The sequence below is a fragment of the Triticum urartu genome, chromosome 7A, assembly GCF_056163025.1.
Source record: "Triticum urartu cultivar PI428250 chromosome 7A, HENAU_Tu73, whole genome shotgun sequence".
Taxonomy (NCBI): Eukaryota; Viridiplantae; Streptophyta; class Magnoliopsida; order Poales; family Poaceae; genus Triticum; species Triticum urartu.
This window is the reverse complement of record NC_141879.1, coordinates 180638243-180665511: the sequence shown is the minus strand read 5'-3', so window position 1 is coordinate 180665511 and position 27269 is coordinate 180638243. Positions and strand designations below refer to the sequence as shown.

The 27269-nt window shown below is 47.6% G+C and overlaps 2 protein-coding genes across 2 annotated transcripts; one reads left to right on the top strand and one right to left on the bottom strand.

Annotated features, from left to right (window-relative positions):
* Nucleotides 1-9378: 9378 nt before the first annotated feature.
* On the top strand, nucleotides 9379-10844 carry LOC125522874 (uncharacterized). Its single transcript, XM_048687921.2, has one exon. It carries the CDS (start codon nucleotides 9488-9490, stop codon nucleotides 10427-10429), a length of 942 nt encoding a protein of 313 aa, XP_048543878.1. The 5' UTR covers nucleotides 9379-9487; the 3' UTR covers nucleotides 10430-10844.
* Nucleotides 10845-14461: 3617 nt separating this feature from the next.
* LOC125523259 (U-box domain-containing protein 21) lies at nucleotides 14462-16153 on the bottom strand. Its single transcript, XM_048688307.2, has one exon. It carries the CDS (start codon nucleotides 15973-15975, stop codon nucleotides 14644-14646), a length of 1332 nt encoding a protein of 443 aa, XP_048544264.1. The 5' UTR covers nucleotides 15976-16153; the 3' UTR covers nucleotides 14462-14643.
* Nucleotides 16154-27269: the final 11116 nt, after the last annotated feature.

The following is a 27269-nucleotide window of genomic DNA, read 5'->3' as shown; positions in this document are numbered from 1 at the left end:
TACGTAGACATACTACCCCCTCTCGTTGCTATGCATCACCTAGATGGATCTTGCGTGTGCTAAGGAATTTTTTTGAAATTACTGCGTTCTCCAACAATATGGCTTAGACAGCCAACGCTACAAGCATATGACGTGCCGCATCGAGGACCTCTCATTTCATCTAAGGCGGTGCAAAGGGCAGAGGCATGCAATTGATTATAGATCAAAGGAGGTGCCGGGATGGTAGAGCTAAAGAGACGAAGATCGTCAGTGATTTATGTTCCAACCTGCCCCTTTAAAAATGGAAGTATGAAAAATAAGTTGAACATACCGTGAAGGATCCCATCTTCATTGATTCTTTGATCACCACAACGTTCACCTAATGGGCGTGGAGGACCTGGAGGTCCGCGTCAAGCCTGTGTATCCACCTACCGTGCTGCATGCACACCAGGATCAAATGTCGCCTATCTCTCCCCCTATGAGTCCTTGACAATGGGTCGACACAACTCTTCATCGGCCTCAAGCTCTAAGGTTTCAACCTCCCCTCGCCATCACATGAGCATAGCAAGCACACCATGCTTGTCCATTAAGACATCAGTTGGGTGATGCATGTGGCGGCCTGCACTAGCGTGTTTTCCAGGTGCCCCGGTTGTGATCCGTGAATCTCAGGTGTCGTCATGCCAAAACCTATAACTACTCAACATCATATATTTGGATGCACGCACATTAGGACCCAGGGAGCTCATCATCGACCACTGCTTATTCCATGTGATCCGCCTGCTCACCAATGCTTTAGGAGCACCTGGTGTGCAATGATAGCCCTTCCATGCTAGTATTTGGAAATGCCCCACTTCCACGCACATAATCCTGAACCTAGGCTTATTTTTCCTCGAGAGTGACCCCTAGCCAGGTAACACCATGTATTAGTTTCGGTACATGTCTCAAGGCTCGCCCTCGACGTTAAATAAGCCTAGGTTCATGTTTAAGTGTGTGAGGCGTGCGACATTGCCTAATGCTAGCATGATGGGTATGATGTTGCATGCTAGGCACTCTAGCAACGGGAGAGCAAGAGGTCGGATCACATGGAATTAGCAGTGGTCGACAAAAGAACTACATGAGCCCTGACGCTAATGTGTGCTCCTCCATGACGTTTGGTTTGTGCCCATGGTTTTTGGTGCGACAACGCTTACATAGACCACAACTACAGGCACTTGGAGAACAATCTAGCGTAGGCCGCCACGGGCATTGGGAGACTGATGTCCTAAAGATGAGTGTGGTGAGCTCTCCATAATAATGCAATGGTGGTAGGAGGTCAAAACCTCCTAGCGTGGTACCATGGTGTTAAGTTTACCCCTCCTCGAGCAACTCGCGTGGGAAGATGTGGACGCACCAACTTGACAATGCCCTCGAGGTCCTACACGGCCCAATAGGTGACTGTCATGGCAATCGGCGATCAACAAAAATAGGTTCATCCTGGCCTAAGAACTCAAGGCAGAACATCCTCACGTGTTGAGTAATATCGCTTATGCCACTTTCGTCTTTGTTCGCTTCCACAAAGTTGTTGATATCACCATTGTAGGTAGCCATGGCATGCACAAATCCCTTGAGAAAGGTGATGAACTCATGGTACGCCAACGGATGCATGTTAGTAACCCTAAAGTCAAGGGTGCGGAGGGTGACGCGAGGCACATCCAGCATCTGGCAGACGGCCCAGGTGAATGTGGAATAGGTGTCGAGGCCATGCGGGATGGTCATAAGTGTTTGTTTGCAATGAGCTGAGGCGATCCACACACTACGGAGGCCGCTACCAAGGTGAGGAGTGGCCATGTAGATGGAGCATAACACTGTGGGACTCATATGTGAAGTCCTCTTGCAAGTATATAGACATTTTTACATGAGGGCATAAATGTAGGAATCGCAAGTCAAGACAAATCAAACTAGAAGGGTTTGATTCATATGTGGGCAAAATATGAGGAAGTTGTTACATGCGGGTAAAAGCTATTAGGAAACGTAATTTATGTGAATGGGGCTAAAAATTTAGTGGAATATATCTACTATATTAATAAGGTATTACCCACACACCTTATGAAAGTTCGCATTACAATTATGAACAAAGTCCATAGCAGATAACCAAAACTATTTAGCCTATGCTGGAAGAAGTGTATCTAAACAAGTTTTCATACAAAATGAATTGTTGAATCGAGGTATTGCACTAGATCAAGCATGATTGTATTCATATTTTAACACGAGAATTGTTTTATGGTACCCAACAAACAAAACAATATGGACAACTCCACCAAATAGTTTTCCTTTATGGTAACTTGTTTCTTGCATTGTATGGTTGTAATATCTTACTAAAAAATAATAATAATAAATGATAGATGTATATGCTAGACTTTGGTAATACAGAGCCAAGGACGAACCAAAGCTTCATAGACAACAATCCATGGACCGTCCATAGTGCTACCAAGTAAGCCTCTAGGTGACTTCTCTTACTAGAAAGTAATGATCCTATGAGAATAGGAATTTGTTAGGACATGGTGCATCACATTTTCCATTTTCAACTTCTTGTTGTATTCACTCGTAACAAGCTCTTTCTTTGCCAAGTCTGTCGGTTTTTTAAAGATACTGTTGTATGCATCCTAGTCGCTAAAAGGTGGGGTAATGAAGTTTCCATTTTCATAAATAAATCCAACATTAGTTGTTACATTGTGGCTGGAGTAATGTGGCGTCCGACACTCGACGCCATGCCTTATCAACCAAACAACTCTTCAGGCCCTCATTATTTTCTAGGAAGAACTAAACATACATATAGAATGCAAAATCCACAAGCAATGAATAAAAAAAGAAGAAGAAAGAAATGCAACTGTGTATGGAGATGTGAAAGTTGAGCGACCTCTCAAAATTGAACCAAATGCACGGGTTGATCGTAATGATGCTTCCTCAACAAATATCATTCAAACAAATTTGTGGAACACAAATATTGGAACATATTTTAGTTGCAAAATCAAAACAATGGAAGCATGTATACGAAAAGTATTCACACGTAGTGCTAAATACATTTTCTAAGCTTTCTGTACTCCCATTTGTTCATTACCACTTTTACCTTCATCTCAAGGGCATTTTTTGTGTGAGGATAAACTTTCGTTGTAAGATTCGATAAGGCCTAGAAAATAGGGTTAAGGCGTCGATTGCTTGGCGATGGCAAGAGAGGTGAGGACATATATACAAGAAGGGTCACTACGAAAGGCGGTGGTGGATATAGGTGGTGAATTAGTTCTTGGGAAGGCGGCAGATCCAGATCTAACACTGATTCGAGAGAGACGATGAAGGCGATAGAGAGAACGATGAGAAGATGTCAAGGGGGAAGAGCCGAGGAGGTGTGTTATGGGGTCGGTGTTGCTGCTGGATCTAAAGGCCACAATGTAGGAGGGAGTGTGGGGTGGTTGTACCAACACAAAGGATAAACAAAACTTGGCGGCAGGGGACACATGTGTTATACAAAAGGCTAGGGAGAGGTATGTTGGGTTAGAGATTTATGATTGACTTATATAGAGAACATGTGGAGTAAATTGGTAAAGCCAACTGTCCATAAATCGGCTGATATGGTAGAAAATATTTTGTGGTTATCAAATAGGAAAGTCGAAGAGCTTTGAATATGCTAGATAGAACAAAGTTATGAGAAAGACATGTCCCATAATGTCATGAGCACACAATTGTTCAGTCACTCACTCTTTTAATAAATTGTATCAGTTTAGATCATTGGTGGACCTAGGAATGCAATGCAGCTTGTGCAAAAGCAGACCGCATGACCCAAAGGGGTCTACATGGGCCACAACCCAACTGTTGGCATATGGGGCGTGCAACCCAGAGGCCTGGGAAATGATAGAGTAGGAGGGGCGATCTTACTATGTGAGTAAATTGCCAAAAAACCACAGCTGTGGGAGACTTCTCAAAAAGCCATCGAATCGTTAACAGTGTGAAAATGTTGTTTTTTTGCTAAAAGCACAAAACGCTCGGTTGAGCTCGTTTTGACAAGAAATTAAGAATGGGTCCCACTTTAAGTGATGACATGGAAAGGAAAAACTCACACCATTTGACTCAAATGACAGGTTGGCATAGGGCCCACCTGTCATCCTCTCTCCCACACCTTCATCCACTTTGCTCCTGTTTAGCCCCCGACCAGGAGCCTAGGTACGCATCACACATAGGCGCCCAGGTCGCTTGCTGCGCCCTCTCTCTCCAACTAGGACAAAGCATAAATAGCCATAGCCATGAATGGATTTCCTTTCTAGTACAACAGAACAACAGCGACACCGTCCTGATTCCTCAGGCCATGTGCCCCTTCTCCTCCAACAAGCAGCACATCAACCATTTGGTCCTGGGGGCAGCGGCCTCCTCCCATTCGGGAACATGTCCAACTTGGACGAGTTAGACGAGAGCGTGCACAACTTTGCGGCCATGGCGGCACATGGCCCAGAAGTATGGTGCGTCAGCAGTCGCGGATTCTCTGTGGTCTACAAGTCACTAGAGAATCATCAAGGAGCGGCCACGGCTCGGTCATCTCGGTTGCGACAACGACGAGCACGATATAGATCCCCTAGCCACGGATGAAGAGGAAACCATCACACCCATATGAGTAAGCGTACAAAGAATGTGACATACAACATTCGTTGGTAAGCACGTCCAAGACTCCAGGGGCTCACGCATCTGGAGAGGCCTTCGGTGCACATGGGAGAGCAGGGGGAAGGGTGGCCACCATAGTATTGCACCGGAGCTCGAGGCTCTCTTAGCTCACCAGGTTCAGGGCGACAGTGATTCGTGCCCATGGATGGCGCACACTCCTGTCGCGTCGCCGAGGCCACCGTGCAACTGTCATCCCGTGATCTCCACTGATCCCACGCCTAAGGCCGTTGGTCGTTGCTATCATGCTCTTTAGTCACCCCGAGCGCCCAAACCACTCCAGGATGTCGCAAATGTGTCCCCTTTGCCTATTGCATGCACGAGCTCACCAAGACTCACACCGCAACACACACTTTGTTCATCTACGGTTATTTCCATGGCGTGGCAGTGGCCGCCCACAGAGCGCGCACAAGGTACTCGATAAAATGCATGAGAGAGAGAGATAAATTCTGAAGCATTGACCCTATGGCAACCTAACGCCATAGTATAAAGGTGCAAGTTTTAGTTGTCATCTCACCATTAACAACAGGCCCCAACCGTCAGATTCAACATCAAACGACTCTCAACCAAGTGTTTAGTGCTTTCAGTTTTTTTTACTGAGGTCAGAGTTTTTTTGAAGAACGGATCTGTAATTGTGGTAGTTTTGACAATTTTGTCTTAATATTTAGATGCTCGGCAAAAATATGACACTTCAAGCTCTCACATGAAGCTCATATATTTCTCTCTTGTTCACATTTTTGGTCGCCAAATGTGCAAATAAGCCTTCAAAGGCTGAATTTCACCTCCTGAGGTGCTTACAAAGAGCTCTCCGCCCAATATGTTCAAGAACAAAATGATTCAATCATCTAGATCAAGAGCAAAAAACAGAAGCCAACCTTTTCAAATAGCTTCTCCATCACAATAGGCTAAACACCACTTATGGCGCATAACGTTATGGCGGGAGGATAAATGCCTTGATGCCACGATCAAGTTGAATCAACACTTCACTCGTTTGTCGTTTTTGTTTCACCTCTATGACATGGACAAGAATTGCCATTCAACACTATGTTGTCCTCAACTCAAAAACTAAAACACTATTGTGTCCTTGACGATCTTGGTTAGTGATCTAACCCTTTTGGCCGCTATGTCTTGGCATGACTATTACTTCCTCCATTCCAAATATATACAATACCAAATTTGTATCATTAGACCCATCATGAAAAATATTTTCATATATTATTAATCTTTGTCAAACATACATATATTTGATTGTTACAAAAATTGATGCCCTTATATTATGGGATGGAGTGAGTAATTCATACGTTTGAGAAATGATTTCAAATGAACTACTTGGAATAAATACCTAGTAACCTTGCTCCTAATCGGTTAAAACGTAGTTCATCCGCTGCAAGAGCCAGTATCATGGGGAGCACCTGCATTTACTGACGCCAAAGGCGAGGGGCACCGAGCAGCAAAGGCGCCCCGACCTACACGCCCTATCTGTCGGTTGTGAAGCGCCACCCTGCTAGCGCCCTCCTCGTTGTCGCCCGGGTGGAGCCCTGCCGGCGTCCACCTCTGCCCAAGCTCCGCAATGATGTCCTCCTCTGCCCCAGCTCCATGACGAGCTCTCGCACATGTAGCTAGTTGCAGACACAACATTATCAGCTAAAATGTTCTCTGATTTTGTCAGCTAGTTGTAGGCACAACGAATGTTAAACTCATTTCCTCCCATAGGCAAGATGCAGAACAATGTTGCTAATTTGTTCTTTGGTTTTGTTGAATGTGCTCAATAGAGTTTGCTTAGCATGCTGAATTGAGTGTTTGATCTATGTATATGTGCCTTTTTATAGAATTTAGACATGGTGAATTGGATGTCTATGTATATATGCCTTTAGAAACTTTAGAGATGAAGCATTGCTAATGTTGCAATGTATATGTTGCTTCTTATAAAGTTTCTGAGATGGAGCATCGCTATTTTTTCTTATTGTAATTGTCTATTTTTGTTGTTGAGATCATGTTGAAATGGTGATGTTTTATTACCAAAATTATTTTTAGTGTAGAAATATGTTTTTTCATATTTACCTATAGTCAAATTATTGGTCAAATGTTGTATTGGCACTAAACTCCATTGATGCAGGCTACCTCATATACATGCTACCAAACATAGTCTCAGCCTAGTAAGCCTAACCGATGCAGGCTACCAAAAAAATCTTAGGACAACATGTCTCAGCAATATAGGCTACCAAACAATTGAAGTTACATGTACTCAAAAAGTCTGCATTCAACATGTCTCAAAGGAGAGTAACCATGCCACGATGAGAACGATTATGAAACACACCCTTAACGGCGCTCTTTATCACCAATAACACCTTAAGATTGGTGAAGTTGTTGAACCCGTGGTGCTAACATAAGCGTTTTTTTCTTTCTCTCTCTCTCTCTTTGGGCGTGTACAATGGAAGTGCCACATAAGATAAATATTGAGATGGAGAAGAGAGAAACAATAAGAAAAAGTTTGCCTTCTCTTAATTGAGAGATGATATTTTAGCAAGAATATGTCTCACCATAAATTTAGCGATACCGTGTCCGTGATAACACAACGAGACAAGGTAATTAACTCATTTACCATGAGAGATTCAGTTGCTTCCTGTTAAACTTATTTTTAGATACCTTAGGGCATCTCCAACATGGACATCTAAACCTCCCGCATTCGTCAGGACCGTGGTTCGGGCACGATTTGTCGTCCAACGTGATACCCATCGATCCATGGACCGGTCCGGACGTCTGTTTCTTGCAACCGAAGGCAAACCAGGGGGCTTTGCGGGTGACCAGACCGCTGCCACGTATGCGCGGACATCTCGAACCCAGCCACAGAACTCTCTCGCGTCCACGCATGTTCCCGCGCAAAGCGGTTGCCACACATTCATGCCGCTCAATGCCGCTCCAAAGCACCACATTGCATTCATGCCCGCGTAGAGCGGGCACGACCTCTCACTGGCTCCGACATTGAATAGTCGCACCAACCGAGAGCAGCAAATACGCGTCGTTCACGTCGTCAATTGGTCCCCATTGGCACTGCTTCGACCGTGTGGCCGACCCGTCCACGTCCATCATTGACCTCACCTCCACTGGCGATGGCCAGGTCACAGACTCCGACAAGAAGGAGTAGGGCATGCGTGACGGCGGTGCCTCATGTCCCATGTGGGCCAGTCTGTGTCACATGTCCTCTTCTTCGCTGGTGACCGCACCTTCACTTTTTGGGACTCACAGCCGCCAGACATGGACACAGAGAGGAACAACAAGGACTTGGAGGTTGAACGCTTTTCGGGGCTCATGACCACCGGTGAAGATTCTAGATTAGCTTCAGACGCTTTTGTTTAGTTGAAATATATCAAAAATGTAATGAATTTTGTCTAGTTTAAATGAACATTATCTGGTTTGCATGAAATTCATTCGTTTTGTTCAAATTTGCTTTCAAATGTATGCATACATGGTTGGATGGTCGGCTCCTTCAGTGTCTGCGGACCTATCCGTGGAAAAATACAATGTCCATTTTAGGGTTGGCATTGGAGATGCCCTTACCACATCAGTTATGTGGTGCTTCCTGCTATGCTTACTGCACGTCGATATAATGTTTTCTTCGGATTATAGATGTGGAAGGAATTTGAAAAGGGGGACAGAGTGTTGCTCTTTCTCGAGGTAGCATAAAGAGCACTAGTAGAAGTAAAAAAATAATTTAGGTCCATGGACCACCTAGTGACGACTACAAGCATTGAAGCGAGCCGAAGATGCGCCGTCATCATCTCCCTCCCTCATTGGAGCGGGCAAACCTTGTTGTAGTAGACAGTCAGAAAGTCATCGTGCTAAGGCCCCATACGACCAACGCACCAGAACAACAACCACCATCAATGAACAGAAGCATAGATATGAAGAATCCAACCTGCAGACACACGGACCAAACGAATGAAGACCGATTCCAAGTGGATCCACTGAAGACAAACACTGAGCGATCCATGAGATTCGCTGAAGACACACCTCCACACACCCCTCCGACGACGTTAAAAGCACCACCGGGGCGGGGGCTTCACATGGAGAACTTTATTTCATCTTTAGGAAGTCGCCATCGATTCGTCTTCCTAAGCATGTCACAAACCCTAAACTAAAAAAACACCTAAAAGCGGAGCCCTCTGGCCAACAAAGGCTGGGATCCACCGCGCCTCCATGGTCCTAGGACCACAGGAGATGAGACAGATCAGCAGCGACACCATCGATAGGGAGGGTAAACCCTAGTTGAGCGCTCTTGGTTCGCCCGAGCGAAAGGGTACGAATCAAACAAAGTACAGAGCGTTGCTCTGTTGGCAAGCTATGTAGTTGTGCACGCTGCCCACCCATGTTCGGGACTTTGGGCTCGTCAGGGTGCTCAGGTTGCCTCTTCTATTAAAATATGCCGCCAATGGCTAGTCCTAGCTGGTCTTGTTTCTTTTTCTTGGAAGGAATTTGAACAGAATTCATCTTAAACCAATGGCTAGTCCTAGCTGGTCTTGTTTCTTTTTCTCGGAAGGAATTTGAACAGAATTCATCTTAAACATTTATTTTCTTGATCTTAAACTGGAAAGGAGAAAATGTTATTTCAACATTTGGGTTGGGCTGGATATAATACTGACACGAAAATGCATGAATAAGGCCGACCGAAACCAATAGAAAGAGGAAGCCCACCTGAGACTTATAAGGCCGACTGTGTCTTGACGAAAGGACACCCGATGTCCCGATACCCGAAGAAGGGAAACCCCACCTTGTCCGGCGCCGCCACCCACCTCTTCTCCCAAAGGCTCACCCTACTTCTCCGACCATGGCCAAGAAGCGCGGCGAGAAGAGGCCGCCACCGCCGCCGGCTGCCTCCTCTGAGGAGACCCACTCGGGCGCAGACGAGTCCGAGGACGAAGAGACCATCGCCGTCTCTCGTACCCCTGCCCCCAAGAACCCGCCTCCGCCGCCGCAGAAGGGCGAAGAGTCGGAGACCTCTGACGAGGAGGAGGAGGAGGAGCCATCCCACGCGGCCCCGAACACTGCCCCCAAGAAGCAGCCTCCGCCGGCGCGACAGAGCGAGGACTCCGACAGTTCCGACGAGGAGGAGGATGGGGGTTCCGAATCTGACAAAGATGCGCCGCCGCCGAAGCCATCTCCGAAGCAGGAGGCCAAGGCCCCGGATGCCAAGAAGCCGCGCCTGGCTTTCCACCGCGTCTGGTCCACCAACGACGAGGTCCGTATCCTTGAGGCCCTCGCCGCTCACCAAAAGGAGCACGGCGTGCTGCCGCAGCCCGACGCACTGGTCGAAGCCCTCGCCGGAAAGCTCGACAACCGTGCCTACAGCAGCAAGGAGCTCCAGGGGAAGGTCAAAAGCCTCAAGCATCGGTATGTGTCAGCCGCCAAGAAGTACGAGCTCCCGACCAAAGAACACGACCGCCGGCTCTTCGACCTCTGCAAGATCGTCTGGAGCGGCCACAAGTACAGGGGCCGCGCTGCCACCGCTTCTACTGCTGCTGCTGCCACTGCCAAGGCGAACAACCACGAGCCCAAGGGATTTGAGGAGATGTGTGAGTTGTACCCGTACCTTGCAGAGGAGGTGAAGAAGAGCATGTTCAAGCGGGAGTTCGGAAAGATGGACGACGACAAGGCACGCTTGCTGGACGAGAAGATCAAGAAGCAGAGGGTACAGCAGATGAAGGTGGAGCTACGCCGCAGCGACCTTGGCAGGGAGGTGACCAAGGCAATAATGGACATGATTGACTGATGGATGAGCTTACCGGAAACTGTATCGATGATCACCCGAAATCGGTGACAACGCGAGCATCCTAGAATTGGCAAATTGCGTCGTGTTGATGGTAAGAATGTTTTTGCGGCAAGAGAGCGTGATCGCTGGTTCGATCAAATAGTGTTAGGTTAAGAGATGCTAGCTGAATGGGTTAGTTCAGTAAAGATGTTCTGCTGTTATTAGTTTTCATAGCTCGTTCATACAGGTTGTTCTTGGTCTTTTGAGTGTTTCAGATTCCAGGTGCGGATTAGATTTCGCTTTTGAGTAATTCAAAGGTATAGACTGGAGTCGTAAGTCTGAATTTGATGACTGTTATGGATCACCGGATTGTGTTTTGCATTGTGGTGGATTACTGCTCTCCTTGCTAATCTGCTAGTAGTTTTTTGTTCGTTCATGAATGGATCCCCATGTTCTGATATCGATGACTGTTAAGGTTCTCAGGCTTTATTTTGCATTGCAGTGGATTTTGCTGAGCTTGCCTGTTTGCGTTGTTTTTCTTGTCTATTTTTCCGTATTTTAACAAGAAGAGCTCTATTTCAGCTATATGGGTTAGTCGTGCCTTGTTTGTGCTGGAGCTCACCAACTCCTGATCAGTGGCCACCGCGGTACTGAATCCTGCAAACCAAGGAGGCCCTACATGAATCCTTCGCCCGCAATTTGGTGAATTTTGTGCTCTCCTCTGTCTTTCCGTCACCCTTTCTATTCTCAGCTCTCACGATTGAATCAGACACAAGTGAATTAGGCATAGAATACTTGCAGGCCATGGACCTGGTGCTTTCCCATTGCTTTAATCTCTCTTCTCAAGTGCATCAAACTACGGAAAGAAGATGAACATCTTCAAGTTTTTCCCAGCCCTATCTCAAGCTGCTATGGTGCGAATGCAACACCACTCCTCCGATTGTGCGCGAATCTTGGTGCGAGAACATAATCGTTTGCTCCGATTCTATTTTTTCCGTGACATAGCATCCTCCCAGCATTGCTGCTCTATCTGCCCCCAATCCCATTTTTTCAGATAGCAACTTTCTGTGTTTTTGTCCATTTAAATCCTGAACAAGTGGCTATCTTGAGCATGACAATTTCAGTTTTTTAGGCCTTTTGCACATTACAAGTTTGCAACTATGTCAGCGATAGCATGACAATTTTTCTGTTTCTTTAGACGTACACCTGGCAACTATATATGCTATAGCATGGCAGCTCATTTTCTGAAAAATACCACATATCCCTCTGATATAGCATCCGCAATTTCTGAACATGGTGATGACTTTCTGCACTGTACCATGACGATTCTCTATGTTGTAGCATTTCAATCTCTATTCTATAGCATGGCAAATTTTCTATGATGTAGCATGATAATTAACCTCTTGTAGCATGGCATTTCCTAAAGTCATGTGGGAACTTTTCTCTTTCTGTGGCATGGCAATTCTCTATGTTGCAGTACAACAAGTTCTAAACAATTTTTTTTGCAAGCTTTTCTGTGGCAGCATGGCAATTCTCTAATGTGTGAGGGAAGAGGGGTGGGTAAGTAGTCTGACAGCAGGGACATCGACGAGGACGAGTCTTCGTCGTGTGTAGGACGTCGCTAGTCCATCTCAAAACCCTTTTCAAGTCCGTCCTTTAAGCGCCTGATTTTTCAGCTTCATTGCAGGTACATTTTCTCTCTTTATTTAGGAACAAGGGTTCTTCTTTTATCCCTCTTCATAAAATACTGCTAGGCCAGGTGTTACTCATAATGCTTTGTATTCATTTGATGCTATGTTTCTGAGATAATAAAAGCGTCCTTTATCAAAAAAAATGTCGTCTTGAAATCTCTATGTCAATACCAAGCCAACCGCTGGGCAGTTGGAATTAGTGAAAAAAAATAGGCATGTGAATTAGCTGCAAACCAAACAGAGCTCAACAAAAAATCCATATCCTTGATTTGGTCAGCAGCTCATACCCAACGAAACACCATCGTGCACCTACGCAGCCCGCTGGCAACACGTTCCACACGTAGCGTATCCCGCTCGTCGGTCGGCCTCAATCCTCATGGCTCCTGACCGACACACTGATGCATGTCGTGGCCAAACTAGGCTCCACTCCACTCCAACGTGCAAATCAACCGTAGCCACATTCTGAAGATTGAAATTCCATGTCCATTTCGCATGGCGCTAGCTCGAGCAGCGGCCGACCGGACCAAGTGCAGAAAGGGAGAGGCGGACCGGACAGGCTCGTGATCCGATCGGCAGCGAGGAGTCGTCGTCGTCGCCGGTCCGTGCAGAATGGGTTCCGGCCATCCACCGCCATCGCGCCCCCACGGGTGTCGCGTCGACCGGGTCCCGTGGTCTACCCCGTCGCGTATAGGTTGCTGTCGACTGTCGTAGCTGAGCTCACATCTGAGTGCTTTAGTTACTTCCTTCATTTTTATATACAAGGCCACAAACTCATATTACAGGTACCAAGGTAGAAATTGATGCCTACTTAAGTTAATGTTGCAAGCTAGTCTTTTCTTCTTGCTAGACGTGTTAATCAATGTGCATTTTGCTCTTCAACGCACAACAAGACAACTCTCACTCCTTGTTGATTGAGACTAGTCACAGTGGGGAGTAACTTAGAGTAGTAACATGCACATGTTACTAGTGTATATTACTACCTCCACAATGGGTAGTAACATATGTGTTGTGTTATGCATAACTTCATTTATTAGGTTGTAGACTCATCTTTTCTTGATATGTGTGATGTTACAGTAACTAGTTATGTTACCATATGCATCTATTTCTTCATTAATTACATGTCACATTATCTATTTTGCCTAGATAAATGTGATGTTATCACCTATGTTACTTTCATTGTGGGTAGTCTGATTAATGTGGTGCATGCACACGAACCCTCTCACTCCAACATGCATGTAAGGGGTATTAATGTCCTTGGTTGCTACTACGAGGCAAGCCTTATCAATTTTACCTCAATTGATGTTAATGGCCTTGTATAGTTGCAAATTGTAAATTCGACAATGGCCTTATATATAAAAATGGAGAGAGTAGTTAGGTAGGCGTTGAACGGAGGCAGACGGACACGGAACGAGCTCGTTGCTGGTCGACGCACGGCGAACGGTGGTCGACGAGACGACCTGGCGGCCAGTGCCGTGACGGCTCGTCGGCGTACGTGCCGGCCATTGGAATGGCGAGGAAAGCTCGAGCCTTACAGCTCGAAAGCCTTCTTTTTTTTGTCCTTCCATCTCTCTTTGTGAACGTGTGTGTGGAATAAATGGGAGAAATTCGCGCCTTTCGATCTGTTCTAGTAAAGCAAAGGGAGCTGTTGGGATCATCAAATCGTACTTGTTTGTTTTGGTTCAGGAATGAATGTGAAACACGTACGTACCTACTACGTACTCGGTTTTTCCTAAAGGAAACGAAAAGAATGCGAAACACGGCTCCACGATCAGATGAAGGCAGTCTGAAGATTGGCCGAGCACAACAAAGTGGCAGAGATAAGATGGCGTGAGAAACGTGTCTCGGCTTGGAGAGCGGCGTCAGATACATTCAAATAAAACAGAAAAATATCTTCTGTTCTAACAATAAAATCTGTTGTCAGAAAAATAGAAAAAATCCAACAAGAATAGCATCGAGTGTGGTAGGAGCGACATTTGAGGTGCCCATGGCAAGAATAATAATAAAAGTAAAAAAAAAACTTAAAAACATTTTGAAGACCTGATCCCCCCCCCCCCCCCCCCCCCCCCCCCCAAGAACCTTCAAATGACATTTGGCCACTCGAGCATCTTTCCGTGGCAAGACATTTCACATTTTTTTACTTGTGTTTCTATTTATTTTTCTTCAAATTTATTGATCATAGATAGTAGATGAGCCTGGGCCGATCTATGGATTACAGCTCAGTTTGATGTGTGTGTGTTTTCTTTAATCTCATGTTTCCCAACTCGTGGAATTCTGAGCACTACTGTAATGGGATGATCACTTCAAAAACGCAAATTACACGGAATAACTTTCAAATTGTGCAAAAATCAAATATTGGCAACAATTAAACAATGTTCAGTCCTCTTCTGTGTTGATCATTTTGTGTGCGAGTATGCAATTACAGTGTAAAGAAAAATCAAAATCTAGTCATCCTGGAGTATGTTTTATGCACACATCTAATCTAGCTCCCAAAACAATCTAAACAAAGGTGAAAGCAGACGCCAAAAAATCCAGCATCTACGCCGATCAAAATGGCCTCTTGAGCCCCCTGAAGTCCACCGTCTCGATGCACTCCACGCTGCCCCTGAAGCCGTTGAGCAGCTTGAGCAGCTCGCTGGCCCGGTCCTTGGTGACGCCGCCGCAGCCCACCTGGAGCAGCAGGAGCAGCTTCTGGAAGGCGCCCACACGCAGCGCCTCGGCGCAGCACGCGCCGGCGCCGGCGTCCGCGCCGCGGCAGAGGCGCCAGAGCGCGGAGACGGCGAACTCCGTGGCCATGTCGGACACGCGGAACATCTTCTTGACCAGCACCGGCACGACCAGCGCGTGCGCGCGCGCGGACTCGAGGCCGGCGTCGGCGCACAGGACGCCGTCGAGCATGGCCAGCGCCTTCTCGCTCGTCCCCTTGTCGGCGTCCACGAGGAGCTCCGCCACGACGGGCACCGCGCCTAGCTCGGCGAAGCGGGCCGCCGCGCGGTCGCTGCCGGAGACGAGGTAGTAGGCCGTGACGAGCGCGGCCTTGGTGGCCTGCGGGGACACGGGGTTCCTGACGAGGCCGACGAGCGCGCTGCACACGCCGGGCGTCCTCGAGATGACGTCCACGGTGTGCCGGTCGGCGGACGAGGCGAGCTCGCGGAGGACGATGGCGGCGCTGGCCCGCGCGGCGAGGTCGCCGTGGGAGAGCACCGAGACGAGGGTCTTGAGGGAGGCCGGTGAGGCAATGCAGCGCCGCGCCTCGTCGTCGAGCGGGAAGAACACGGTGAGTGCCGCCAGGATCTTCCCCAGCGCGCCCAGAACGGCGGCGCTAGTACCCTCCACGGGCTCCCCGGCGAGGCTCTGGAAAGCCGACGAGAGCTGGCGAGCGGCGCCCGCGGCCGCGAGGCACCGGCGGTTGCGGTCGCTCTCCTTGCCGATCGCCCTAGCCCTGGCGGCGAGCTGCCCGCACACAGGGGCGTTGCCGCGCCTGGCGGCGGTGGACACGGCGGCGAGCACCTCGGCGGCGTCGGCCTCGGCGACGGGCACCTTGGGCGTGGGCACCCGCTCGGCCTGGTTGGCGACGCACCAGTCCTGGATCATCCTTCGCGTGGCGTGGTTGGGGACGAGGTCGGCGAGGCGCACGGGGCCGCCGGTGACGGGGCACGTGCCTCGCCCCCGCGCCAGCCACCCCTCCACGCTCTCCCGGTCGTAGGTGATGCCCGTGGGCGCCGTGACGGGGTCCTTCATCAGCTCCAGCGAGATCGGGCACCGGAAGTGCGCCGGCACGGCCAGCTCCCCGTCGTCCGCCACCTGCGCGCGCCTGCCCCGCCGCAGCAGCGGCAGCTCCGGCACCAGCCTCGTCGCCCGCGACATGGGAAGAACCATATTCTTCTGGGCGAGCCGGTAGACAAAGACAAGAGGCGTGCGAGGCGGAGCTTCCAGTCGGTCAGTCAGTCGCACGTTGCGGCGGCCGGAAACGTTGAACGGAATGGATTGGAGTTGAAGTCGTTGGCGTCGGTTGGAGGTTGGAACGGAGGGAGGGGAAGAGCTGGGGAGGTAGTGCGGCGGTGGAGCGGGATATATAGGTTGTGGAGTGGGGGGAGGGAAGCGGCGTGACGTACGTACGCGGGGTTGGGAGGGAGACGGAGACGGAGACTCGTGGACTTGCGCGGGGCGGAGGATTATTTTGTTCGTTCGGTTGTGGTTGGGTCGAAGCGTTTGAATGTTGACCGTTGAACACGCAATGTTTGAACGTGCGACCACGGCGCTCTGCTCGCGTGGCGTTCGCGTAGAGGCCGCGGACGGGATGGAAAACGGCACAGGGCCCAGTGCCAGTTGCCCAAAAGTCCGACTGGTTTGCGACTTGGACATCTCCGCTGGACGGAGAGGTCGGGGTGGCCGCACTGGGCGGGCCCCGCATGTCAGCCACGTCCTCGCCACGGCTAATCGACCGCAGCAAGAGGAATATTCCTTAATAATTAATCAACAAGGCCAGCGAGTTCGGCTGCTCCAAGGCGTTTCGCCAGGTCAGGAGCCACTGTACAAAATGGTTTCTTTCTGTCGAGACTTTTCGGACTTGGTCGTACGGCGTGATGCGCGTGTCCGCATGCGCGCGCGTCCTGCTCCGGTTGGTTGGGGTGCATGGAAACGCGCGGCGGCAGCTTTGCGGCTGGCTCTTCGGCTTGTTTTGCACGATTCCGGCCGGCCGGCGCGCCCAAGGAGGCCGTCCTGTTGACTGCCGACCGGAGTGCGTTTCGTGTGTTAAACTGCCGTAGGTCAGTCGTGGGCAATAAATAATGAGGAATCTTTAGCTTTCCAAGGGGAAATAAGGATTTCTCGCAGTGCATTACTGGAGGTGCAAACCACCTTATGCTCGCACGAGAATACGAACAATGACGATCGAGTTGGCTGTAAAAGCAGGAGAAGATGAAAATGATTGATTGCACAATTTCATCATGGAATGACATTCGTGACAGACGTGGCAAAAAAAATTGATGCTTCAAAAATGTTATTTTAAAAAGCATTTTGGACCATCAGTTTTTTGTTTGCCACGTCTTTCATGAATGTCATTTCGTGATATATGCAAGCAATCAAAATGTTTGTCAATGTTTGCCACAACAAAATTCATTCTTTTATTTTAATTTTCAATTTGCTTTGATTTTACCACTATTCATCCGAGGTCTGTGAGCTCGAGCCGAGAAGAGCACTTTCGAAGAAAGATGACTTCCGGCTTACTCTAGGTGTCTATTTGTCGTATCTTGTCGTGGTTCTATTGTTGTTGGTCATTTCATGTACTTTAATTGAAAAATATTTGGCCTCATTGCCTTGCATCTTCCTTCATAACAACTAAGGTTTCACTGTAATACTCAACTTGAATTTTACAGTCTCATGAATTGCTAAAACATACAAAAGTAGCCGACTAAAATAAAAGGCAAAAATGAAGAAAAGAATTCAATAGCACAAAAACAGTTAAGTAAATATGAACGTCTGTCTTTGTATTCTGTTTCCAATTTTTTTTTACACATTGTGCAACCATTGTACATTAAAAGTGCAAAAGACAAAATAAAGTTTGAAAAAGCCAAACATACAAGTAGTATAATCCGATGACTACAGGTGTACATTACAATATATATTTTTTTTGTGAAATTTGCAACTCATATAGATTAAAAGAACAAAAATATTCCTCTACAACCTGAATATATTTACCAGGAACATCAGCACCATAATATTCCATTTCTTATTCTGAGAAGAAATATCTAGATGTGCCCTAATTATTGCACATCTAAGTGAGTGAATCAAGCATAAAAAAAAGATAAAAGAGAAAGAAAATATTTACACGAATCTTAATGTAAGATCAATGACATATGACTTAGATGTGCTTTAGCAAAACTGTATTTGATATCAATTTGCACGACAATATTTGTGGCACATAAATAAGTTGAGTCCAACGCTCTCATGCTGCGACCGGGCACCAGAAAAGCTTCAGATAGCAATGGATACTTGCTGGAATACGACGCGCATACCGTATCCTCATTGCACGGCTGCGAGACAAGGATCCAATCGAAGGCGGGATACACGATACATCATCACCATCCCAGCTGCCACTGTCCGCGGTACGTGCCCGTACCCATCAACAGGCACGGACGCACCGTCAAGGAAAATCTCTGGTCGACTGCAAATCGGCGTTACGTTTCAGGTAGCGGTGCCTACGTCGCCGTCGACCACGCAATGTTTTTGCCTGTCGTAACGAGCCGGCATAAAGCCGGCCGTGGCAGCATCTTCCATAATGGAATGCAAATCCGTCTTGATGGGTAGAGAGCTACCCGGTAGATGCCAATGGGCATTGTCGAGCAGATCTCGCCGGAGATACATATGCTGCAAGTGCAAGTGGCGGTCGATGTGGTCTATGGCATTTTTGTTCCTAGTAGATTGGACAGGGACGAGTCAAGTGGTAGACAAGCTTGCCTTTGGTGTTCCTCTGAGCTGAGCCGAGCTGAGCTGCTGCATGCCGTTTCCCAGCTGCCACTGGAGCTGGCGCTGTCGTACAGTAGACTACCTAGTTGAACCGATCCTGGAGTACTTGTAGTACGTCGCCGTGTGATACCCGCGTCGCTAGACTCTCCGACTCACTTGTGAGTTCTGACCTGCTCAATTCATTTGTGATCTTGTCCAAGACGTCAAGTCATTTTAGAAGGGGAACGAACCTAGAATGAACGCCACTCTGGTCAATGGACTTCGTCGTCCGAGTGACCACCGAATCGAACAGGATTCTTTCCATCCGGCCCAGATAAATCCCAGCTGTTTCCTTCAGATGCCCTGCAAAAGAAAGAAATCACTAGCAGCCGGCGGCTTGCAAGTTGCAATCATGCAGACAGTATAACGCAAATTAGCTGACCTATCTCGTGCTCTTTGGCTAAAAGATGCTGAGCATGTACGTGAAGACAGTGAATTCCTTGCCTGCGGAGTACGAGCTGGATACTTCATGTCCAAAGAGACAATCACCTGCCTAGCCACCACTGCCCCGCGCGCGTGAGAATTCCTCGCCGACAGTGAAATTCGGCGTTTCAGCCTAGTGGTGGCTTTTGTCGACCATGCGCACGCAATGTTGCACACAAAAAGCCGGCCGCCGCCGCAGCATCTCCCATGGAGATAGATAGATGCCAACGAGCACCGTCGAGCAGAGATCTCGCCGGAGATCTGGTAGTGGCTATGACGTGACAGGCAGAGGTTGGAAACACCAAACACGTCGTCGGTCGTTTCTCTGACCTGGTTTCCCATTGGCATTGTCGCTGGCGCTGTCGTACAGTGGGCTACCTAGCTGCGATGCTCCATTGGCGTGCTGCACCCGACCGGGGCGCTTCTGCTCAATTCCCTTTGTGATATTGTCCGTCTCAACGCATGGAAATGGAAAACGTATCTATGAACGTCATTCTAGTCCGTGGAAGGGCTTTGTGGATCAAGGCATCCAACCGAACCGATGCCATCCGGCTCAGATGAATAAACCTGTTTCTTGTTTTTTTGACAAAACAGAGCATTCTCTCCGATTTCCATTAAAAGAACGGCTCGACTGATTTTTAGTGAAGTCTCAGTCAATTTGTTGACCCTTAGATCTTTGTGTTGCTTTAGGATCTGTGCAACCCTGTTGTTTCCTGTATATCAACCCACATAGGGAATGAACTGGGTTGGCCTGTTTTATTGTCTATGTTTTTTTTTGTCGGGGCAGGCTTCAGATGATGGGCTGGGCGCAAGGCGCAGGTCCTTTTTCTTTGTGTGTTGGACTTTATTTTTCCGGTTGTTGTAAAAGGTTTGGGCCCGTTTCTTTTTATCTTTTTGATTCTTTTCTACAGGATGGGAGCGAACAGGTAGAGTGAAGTGACTTGTGTGTGTCTGTTTGTTCTTCAGTTAGTGGCAGTTCATAGGCCTCGATTTTTTTATTATTCTACCATTATTTTTATTATTTATTTATTTTTCATTTTATTTTTTCTCTGTTTAGGTTCATACAGGATTGTTTAAACTCAGTCGATTCCCTGGCCGTTAGATCATTGTTGCTTCAAGATCTATGTAGCTATGTCTCTCGTATTGAAATCGACTGCTTAGGTACGCGATGGGCCAATTTTCTGTTCTTTTGTTGTTTCTTTTCTCTCGTGTTTGCCAAATATGCGCTATGGGCTGGGCTTGAGAGATTGTTTTTTTGTCTAGTTTTGGGATTAGTTTTTGGGAAAAGTCTAAAAAAAACCTTGATTTCGTAGTGGAAGTCTGAAATGAACCCTAAACTCCAAATCCCTAAAATTAGCAGACCGTCTTATCTGATCCCGGTTTATCCCGACCTTTTTGGTCGAGGAGGCGTTTGTCCCCGTCAAGATTGCACACGTAACAGAGATTAGGAAAAACCGAATAGTTTTGCAGTGGGATAGATGGAGATTTACCGAAGTGGCCGTTCAATCTTTAGTGCTTGCAGGCGTGAGTACCGAGTACGTGTGCTCAATCACTGGCCGTTCAGTCGTCTGCCCTGTGCACGCAAGCTCCATTGTTGCTAGCTAGCTAGCCAAGCCAAATACGTAGGTGTGTGAAGGAACGTGCATGTTTCACCATGTTTCATCGTTAATCAGTAATGGTGTAAAATTTCTCAATCTTGTGTATAGTTCATCTCCTGCTAGACTGATATATCTCGAAACTGGCAAACAAATGGAGTGTAATCGAGAACAGGACCCCGCAGGCGACCCGGGCAGAACCCTAGTCGCCGAGGGAACTACCTCCTACCCAGATCTCCCTCTCCTCACCGCCGTCAGTAGGCGCCGCCGGGCAAAGCCCACACGGTACCAGTGGCGGCGAGGCACTCCGTTTCTTCCCTCTCACGGAGCTACGGTGTTGCGGGGCGCTCTGCCGCGAAGGAGAATGGTTGCCGTGGGGAGTTGGCGCCGGGAGTTGGTGGCACGCGGTGTGGCATGTGTGGCAGTCGGCACCGACGGATAAAGATGGGTGCCCTTCCACGATTGCGTAGGCGGCGGCGCTGCGGCGACTCCTTGTTGCCTGCCGGAGCTCCATGGGAAGCGTCGTCTCTAACTCGATTTGCTCCGGTTCGTGATGGCTCCGGTCCATGGCGACCGTGGTCATCGTCTCCCGGTGTTGGTTTGACAGCTCTGACGGGTGAGCATTAATGCATGTGTGTGTTAGTCGTGAGTAAAATTGAGGAAGCTAGTTTTAGTTGAAATTAAAGATTTTTTTAGATAAACATTGGGCGCTCGCACACCATGCTGGCCCAACGTGCAATGCGCAGTGGCCCTGTGTGACACGCCTTCTTTCCTATACACCTCCATCCCCTACCTCTAGCCTTCATGCACGCGCATCCCCTCCCTTCTCCTCCCGGGCTGCGACCCGGATAGGAGGCACGCTCCCTGAGCGGGACATGGGGATCCACCCCGACAACCCGAAGAAGAAGAAGTTAGGGACAATTTGTTTTTTTCTTGTCTGGATCCAACGGCCGCACGGCTCACGTATAACGGCTTGGGCTCGACCGACCCAAACTTTCGGCCGGCGCGCCGGCGTCTATAAGCGCCCAATTTTTTTTAATGAGTTTTTCCTATCATGTCACACGTACAAGTCCAAATGTGTTTTCTATGTATCTTTATTTTTGCAAAAAAAACTTCCGATCACTACCATTTGTGCAAGTGTAGAACAAATCAACACGTTTAGAGCAGCAAGCAAAGAAGTGGTATGGTGTGCTTGTGCGTAAAAACACCAGCAACGTTTGTACAGACCACGTCGTTCAGACCAGCTGGCCTTGCTTCCCCCCCCTCTCTACCATTTGTGTAATCCCAGGGAAGACAAACACCTTCTCAGCCAAGAAGGGTCGGGATAGACCGGGATTATGTAAGACAGGGTGCTAATTTCAAGGATTTGCAGTTTAGGGTTCATTTTAGACTTCAACTACGAAGTCAAGGTTTTTTTCAGACTTTTGCCTTAGTTTTTCAACGGGGAAACAAATCGTCCAAGCAAGGGGTGGGAAGCGGTTGAGAATCTTTTTTAATCTTTTATTTACTTTTAGGTATTTCAAATGATTGTTTCGTTTATGTTCCTTGTCATGTTTGAATTTCTTTTTACATTTTTGTATTTTCTCCTTTTCTCTTGCTTTTCTATTTTTTTCCTTTTTTATTATTGTTTTCAACCCTTTTTTGCACGATTCTAGTTAACTTATTCTTTTTAATTTCCTTAACTGATCAACACGTTTTTTTAAAAAAATTGACAACATTGTCATCTGGTTGGACAATCTCCCTAACTTCACCGATTGTAAATCAATTGTTCTTTGTCGGGGGAGGGGATAGCTGCATGTTTATCACTAGACACATAACTGCAAGTGTCGCACCCCGACGTAACGACATGCCTTCAATGCAACCGCAACTATGTGGAGTTTTGTCAGGGAAGTGGAAAATTGTTTGTGTGACACATAACTGCAAGTGTTGTATTTCCGACTGAAATTTTGTGGTGTTTAGTCGGGAGGGGCACTTGCATGCATGTCACTAGCCATGCAACTGCAAATATCTCCCCTACGGCAATCGCATATCTTCAACGCGACTACAACTATGTGGTGTTTTTGTCGGGGAAGGGGCAGTTGCATGCATGCCACTATGCATGTAACAGTAATTGTTGCCCCTATTTATAACTCTGTGTTTTTTTGGGGGAAAGGAATGGTTGCATGCCTGCCATTAGGTATACAATTGCAAGTGTTGTCCTCGACGGCAACTGCATGTCTTCAATTCTACTACAACTTAGTGGTGCTTTGTCAGTGGGAGGGTTTGTTGCATATATACCACTAGGCATGCAGCTACAAGTGTCGCCCCCGACAGCAACTGCATGTATTTCAACATGAGTGCAACTCTATGGTGTTTTTTGTGCGGTTGGGCTAAAAATCAGTCGACTAATTTGTAAGGAAGTCTCAGTCGATGTACTTCACCGTCCATCGTTTTATGTTTAAGATCCAGGATCACTGTTTTCCTTTCCTTGTGTTGTATCGGCCTGTTTTAGTTGTGCCCCCGGCCCATTGTCTTGTTTCTTTTTTCTTTTCTTGCCTTCTCTTCTATTCTTCTTTGTGTTGGACAGAGATGCCCATGGGCTGGCCGTGAGGGGTGGTGTCGCTTTTCCTTTGTCTATTTTTTGGGCCTTCTTCTAGGCTGAATTTTTGTTAGTGCTCGTATTGCCTTGGGGCAGGAGCGATTAATAGGGTTGTTTGCTTTGATTTGTTCCCATTTTCTTTTTGTTTTTCTTTATTTTCTATTGCTATTATTATTTAAAAAATATTGTCACTTGTTTACACATACATCGATCACAAACAATTGCATGTACATCGGATCACATGCAATTACATGTTTTATTGTCAGTGTCTATATGCAACTTTTTTTCTAAAAATATTATCGCCGGCACGCCCATCAACCACACACAGTTTCATGCACATCGGCCACACACAATTGTATGTATGTCATTGGCATGTAACTTATCTTTTTTCCTTCTCAAAAATATTTGTCACCGGCCAACTAGACTTTGTTTCTAGTTTGAGTTTTTTTAAACTTTCTTTGTGGTTCGAGTAGAGACCAGTAGGGACAGTCGCATGTTCAACACTAGGAATGCAACTGCAAGTGTCACACCTGACCACAACTCCATGTCTTCTAGCACGACCACAACTAGAAGTTTTTGTTTTGTTGGAAGGGGCGCCGGTAGAGGGGGCGGGCCAGTTTCAAGCCCGACAACATCGCCACAGCTGCAAGTGCCGCACCCGACCGCAACTGCATGTCCCCTAACATGGTTGCAACTGGACCTTTGTTTTGTCGAAGGGGCGACAAGAGTGGGGGCGGGCCGATTGCATGTCCGATACTAGGAATGCAACTGCAAGTGTCACACCCAATCGCAACTGCATGTCTTCTAGCCCGACTGCAACTGGACTTTTTTGTTCTGTCGGAGGGGGCGCCGGTAGAGGGGGCGGGCCAGTTGCAAGCCCAACAACATCCCTGCAACTCCAAGCGCCGGACCCGACCGCAACTGCATGTCCCCAAACATGGTTGCAATTGGACCTTTGTTTTGTTGGAGGGGGCGGCGGGAGAGGGGGTGGGCCAGTTGCATATCTGACACTAGGAATGCAACTGCAAATGTCGCACCTGGCCGCAATTGCATGTCTTGTAACCAGACTGCAACTCGACTTTTTTGTTCTGTCGGAGGGGGCGGGTCAGTTGCAACCCCGACAACAGCCCCGCAACTGCAAGTGTCGTACCCAACCGCAACCGCATGTCTTGTAACCCGACCGCAACTGGACTTTTTTGTTCTGTCGGAGGGGGTGGGCAAGTTGCAAGCTCGACAACATCCCTGCAACTGCAAGCACCGCACCCGACCGCAACTGCATGTCCCCGAACATGGTTCCAATTGGACCTTTGTTTTGTCGGACGGGGCGGTAGGAGAGGGGACTAGTTGCATGTTCGACACTAGGACTGCAACTGCAAGTGTCGCACAAGGCCGCAACTGCATGTCTTGTAACTCGACCGCAACTGGACTTTTTTGTTCTATCGGAAGGAGCGGGCCAGTTGAAAGCCCGACAACAGCCCCGCAACTACAAGTGTTGCACCCGGCCGCAACTTCATGTCCCCCAACATGGTTGCAACTGGACCTTTATTTTGTTGGAGGGGGGGGGGGCAGTTGCATGTTCAATACTAGGCATGCAACTGCAAGTGTCACACCCGATCGAAACTGCATGTCTTCTAGCCGGACCGCAACTGAACTTTTTTGTTCTGTCGGAGGGGACACCGGTAGAGGGGGCGGGCCAGTTGCAAGCCCGACAACATCCCCGCAACTGCAAGTGTCGCACCCAACCGCAACTACATGTCTACCACTATTTCTATTTTCTACTTTTAATTTTATTTTTGTTTTTCTAGGTTTTTTTATCTATTCTAAATAGTGTTGTTTTTATTTTTCAAACATGCCACGCAGTTGCACGTCGCCCCGTGTGCGACCACATATGTTGTAGTCCACATGCAATTCAAAGCGACATTAGCCGGGGTATAACTAGGGTCCGGGCGGGGCGGCGAGCTGAGTGCTTGGGCGGCCCGATTTACTTTTCTTTAATCATTTCTCTACCATTTGTTTTCCTTTCTATTTTTATTTTTCTGTTTTGGATTTGTGTTATTTTCCTTTTCTAAATGGTGGTGTTTTGGACTTCTTTTGGGAAAAATGTTGCCACTCAATTAGCACATGTGTGGTATGTACACAGTTGCATGCACTCCGGCCATGCGCAATTACACGTCCACTGCCCATGTGCAACTTAACATTCTTTTTCTTTTTAAAAAGTAGTGCCAATGGGGTTATACACATGTCAGTAGCATGTCCGTCTACCACGTGCAATTTCCATGCCTGTCATTTCTATTTTTAAGAAACTGGAGAGAAAAAAGACTTGCACAGAAAAGAGAGAGAGAGAGAACACAACACCAACACGCACAAGCTGCACGGACAGCTAATCTTACCTCAGCCGATGCACGACGACCTGAAAAGCATTAATGATGCATGGACAGTTAATTGACAGAGATAAAATATAAATGTAAGCCATCCCAAACCAGTGAAGCCCATCATAGAAAACAATAGACAAAGGACAACCGAGCCCACAAACAAGCCCAACAAGCAAACATCACAAACCAGCGATCAGAAACTACGATCAAACAAACAAGCCCAATGATGTTTGCTTGTTGGGCTTGTTTGTGGGCTCGGTTGTCCTTTGTCTGTTGTTTTCTATGATGGTCTTCACTGGTTTGGGCTGGCTTACATTTATATTTTATCTCTGTCAATTAACTGTCCATGCATCATTAATGCTTTTCAGGTCGTCATGCATCGGCTGAGGTAAGATTAGCTGTCCGTGCAGCTTGTGCGTGTTGGTGTTGTGTTCTCTCTCTCTCTTTTCTATTCAAGTCTTTTTTTTCTCCAGTTTCTTAAAAATAGAAGTCACAGGCATGGAAATTGCACATGGTAGACGGACATGCTACTGACATGTGTATAACCCCATTGGCACTACTTTTTAAAAAGAAAAAGAATGTTAAGTTGCACATGGACAGTGGTCGTGTAATTGCGCATGGCCGGAGTGCATGCAACTGTGTACATACCACACATGTGCTAATTGAGTGGCAACATTTTTCCCAAAAGAAGTCCAAAACACCACCATTTAGAAAAGGAAAATAACACAAATCCAAAACGGAAAAATAAAAATAGAAAGGAAAACAAATGGTAGAGAAATGATTAAAGAAAAGTAAATCGGGCCGCCCAAGCACTCAGCTCCCCGCCCCGCCCGCACCCTAGTTATACCCCGGCTAATGTCGCTTTGAATTGCATGTGGACTACAACATATGTGGTCGCACACGGGGTGACGTGCAACTGGGTGGTACGTTTGAAAAATAAAAAACAACACTATCTAGAATAGATAAAAAACCTAGAAAAACAAAAATAAAATTAAAAGTAGAAAATAGAAATAGTGGTAGACATGTAGTTGCGGTCGGGTGCGACACTTGCAGTTGCGGGGATGTTGTCGGGCTTGCAACTGGCTCGCCCCCTCTACCGGTGTCCCCTCCGACAGAACAAAAAAGTTCAGTTGCGGTCCGGCTAGAAGACATGCAGTTTCGGTCGGGTGTGACACTTGCAGTTGCATGCCTAGTATTGAACATGCAACTGCCCCCCCAACAAAATAAAGGTCCAGTTGCAACCATGTTGGGGGACATGAAGTTGCGGCCGGGTGCAACACTTGTAGTTGCGGGGCTATTGTCGGGCTTGCAACTGGCCCGCTCCTTCTGATAGAAAAAAAAAGTCCAGTTGCGGTCGAGTTACAAGACATGCAGTTGCGGCCTTATGCGACACTTGCAGTTGCATTCCTAGTGTCAAACATGCAACTAGCCCCCTCTCCTACCGCCCCGTCCGACAAAACAAAGGTCCAATTGGAACCATGTTCGGGGACATGCAGTTGCGGTCGGGTGCGGTGCTTGCAGTTGCAGGGATGTTGTCGAGCTTGCAACTTGCCCACCCCCTCCGACAGAACAAAAAAGTCCAGTTGCGGTCGGGTTACAAGACATGCGGTTGCGGTTGGGTACGACACTTGCAGTTGCGGGGCTGTTGTTGGGGTTGCAACTGACCCGCCCCCTCCGACAGAACAAAAAAGTCGAGTT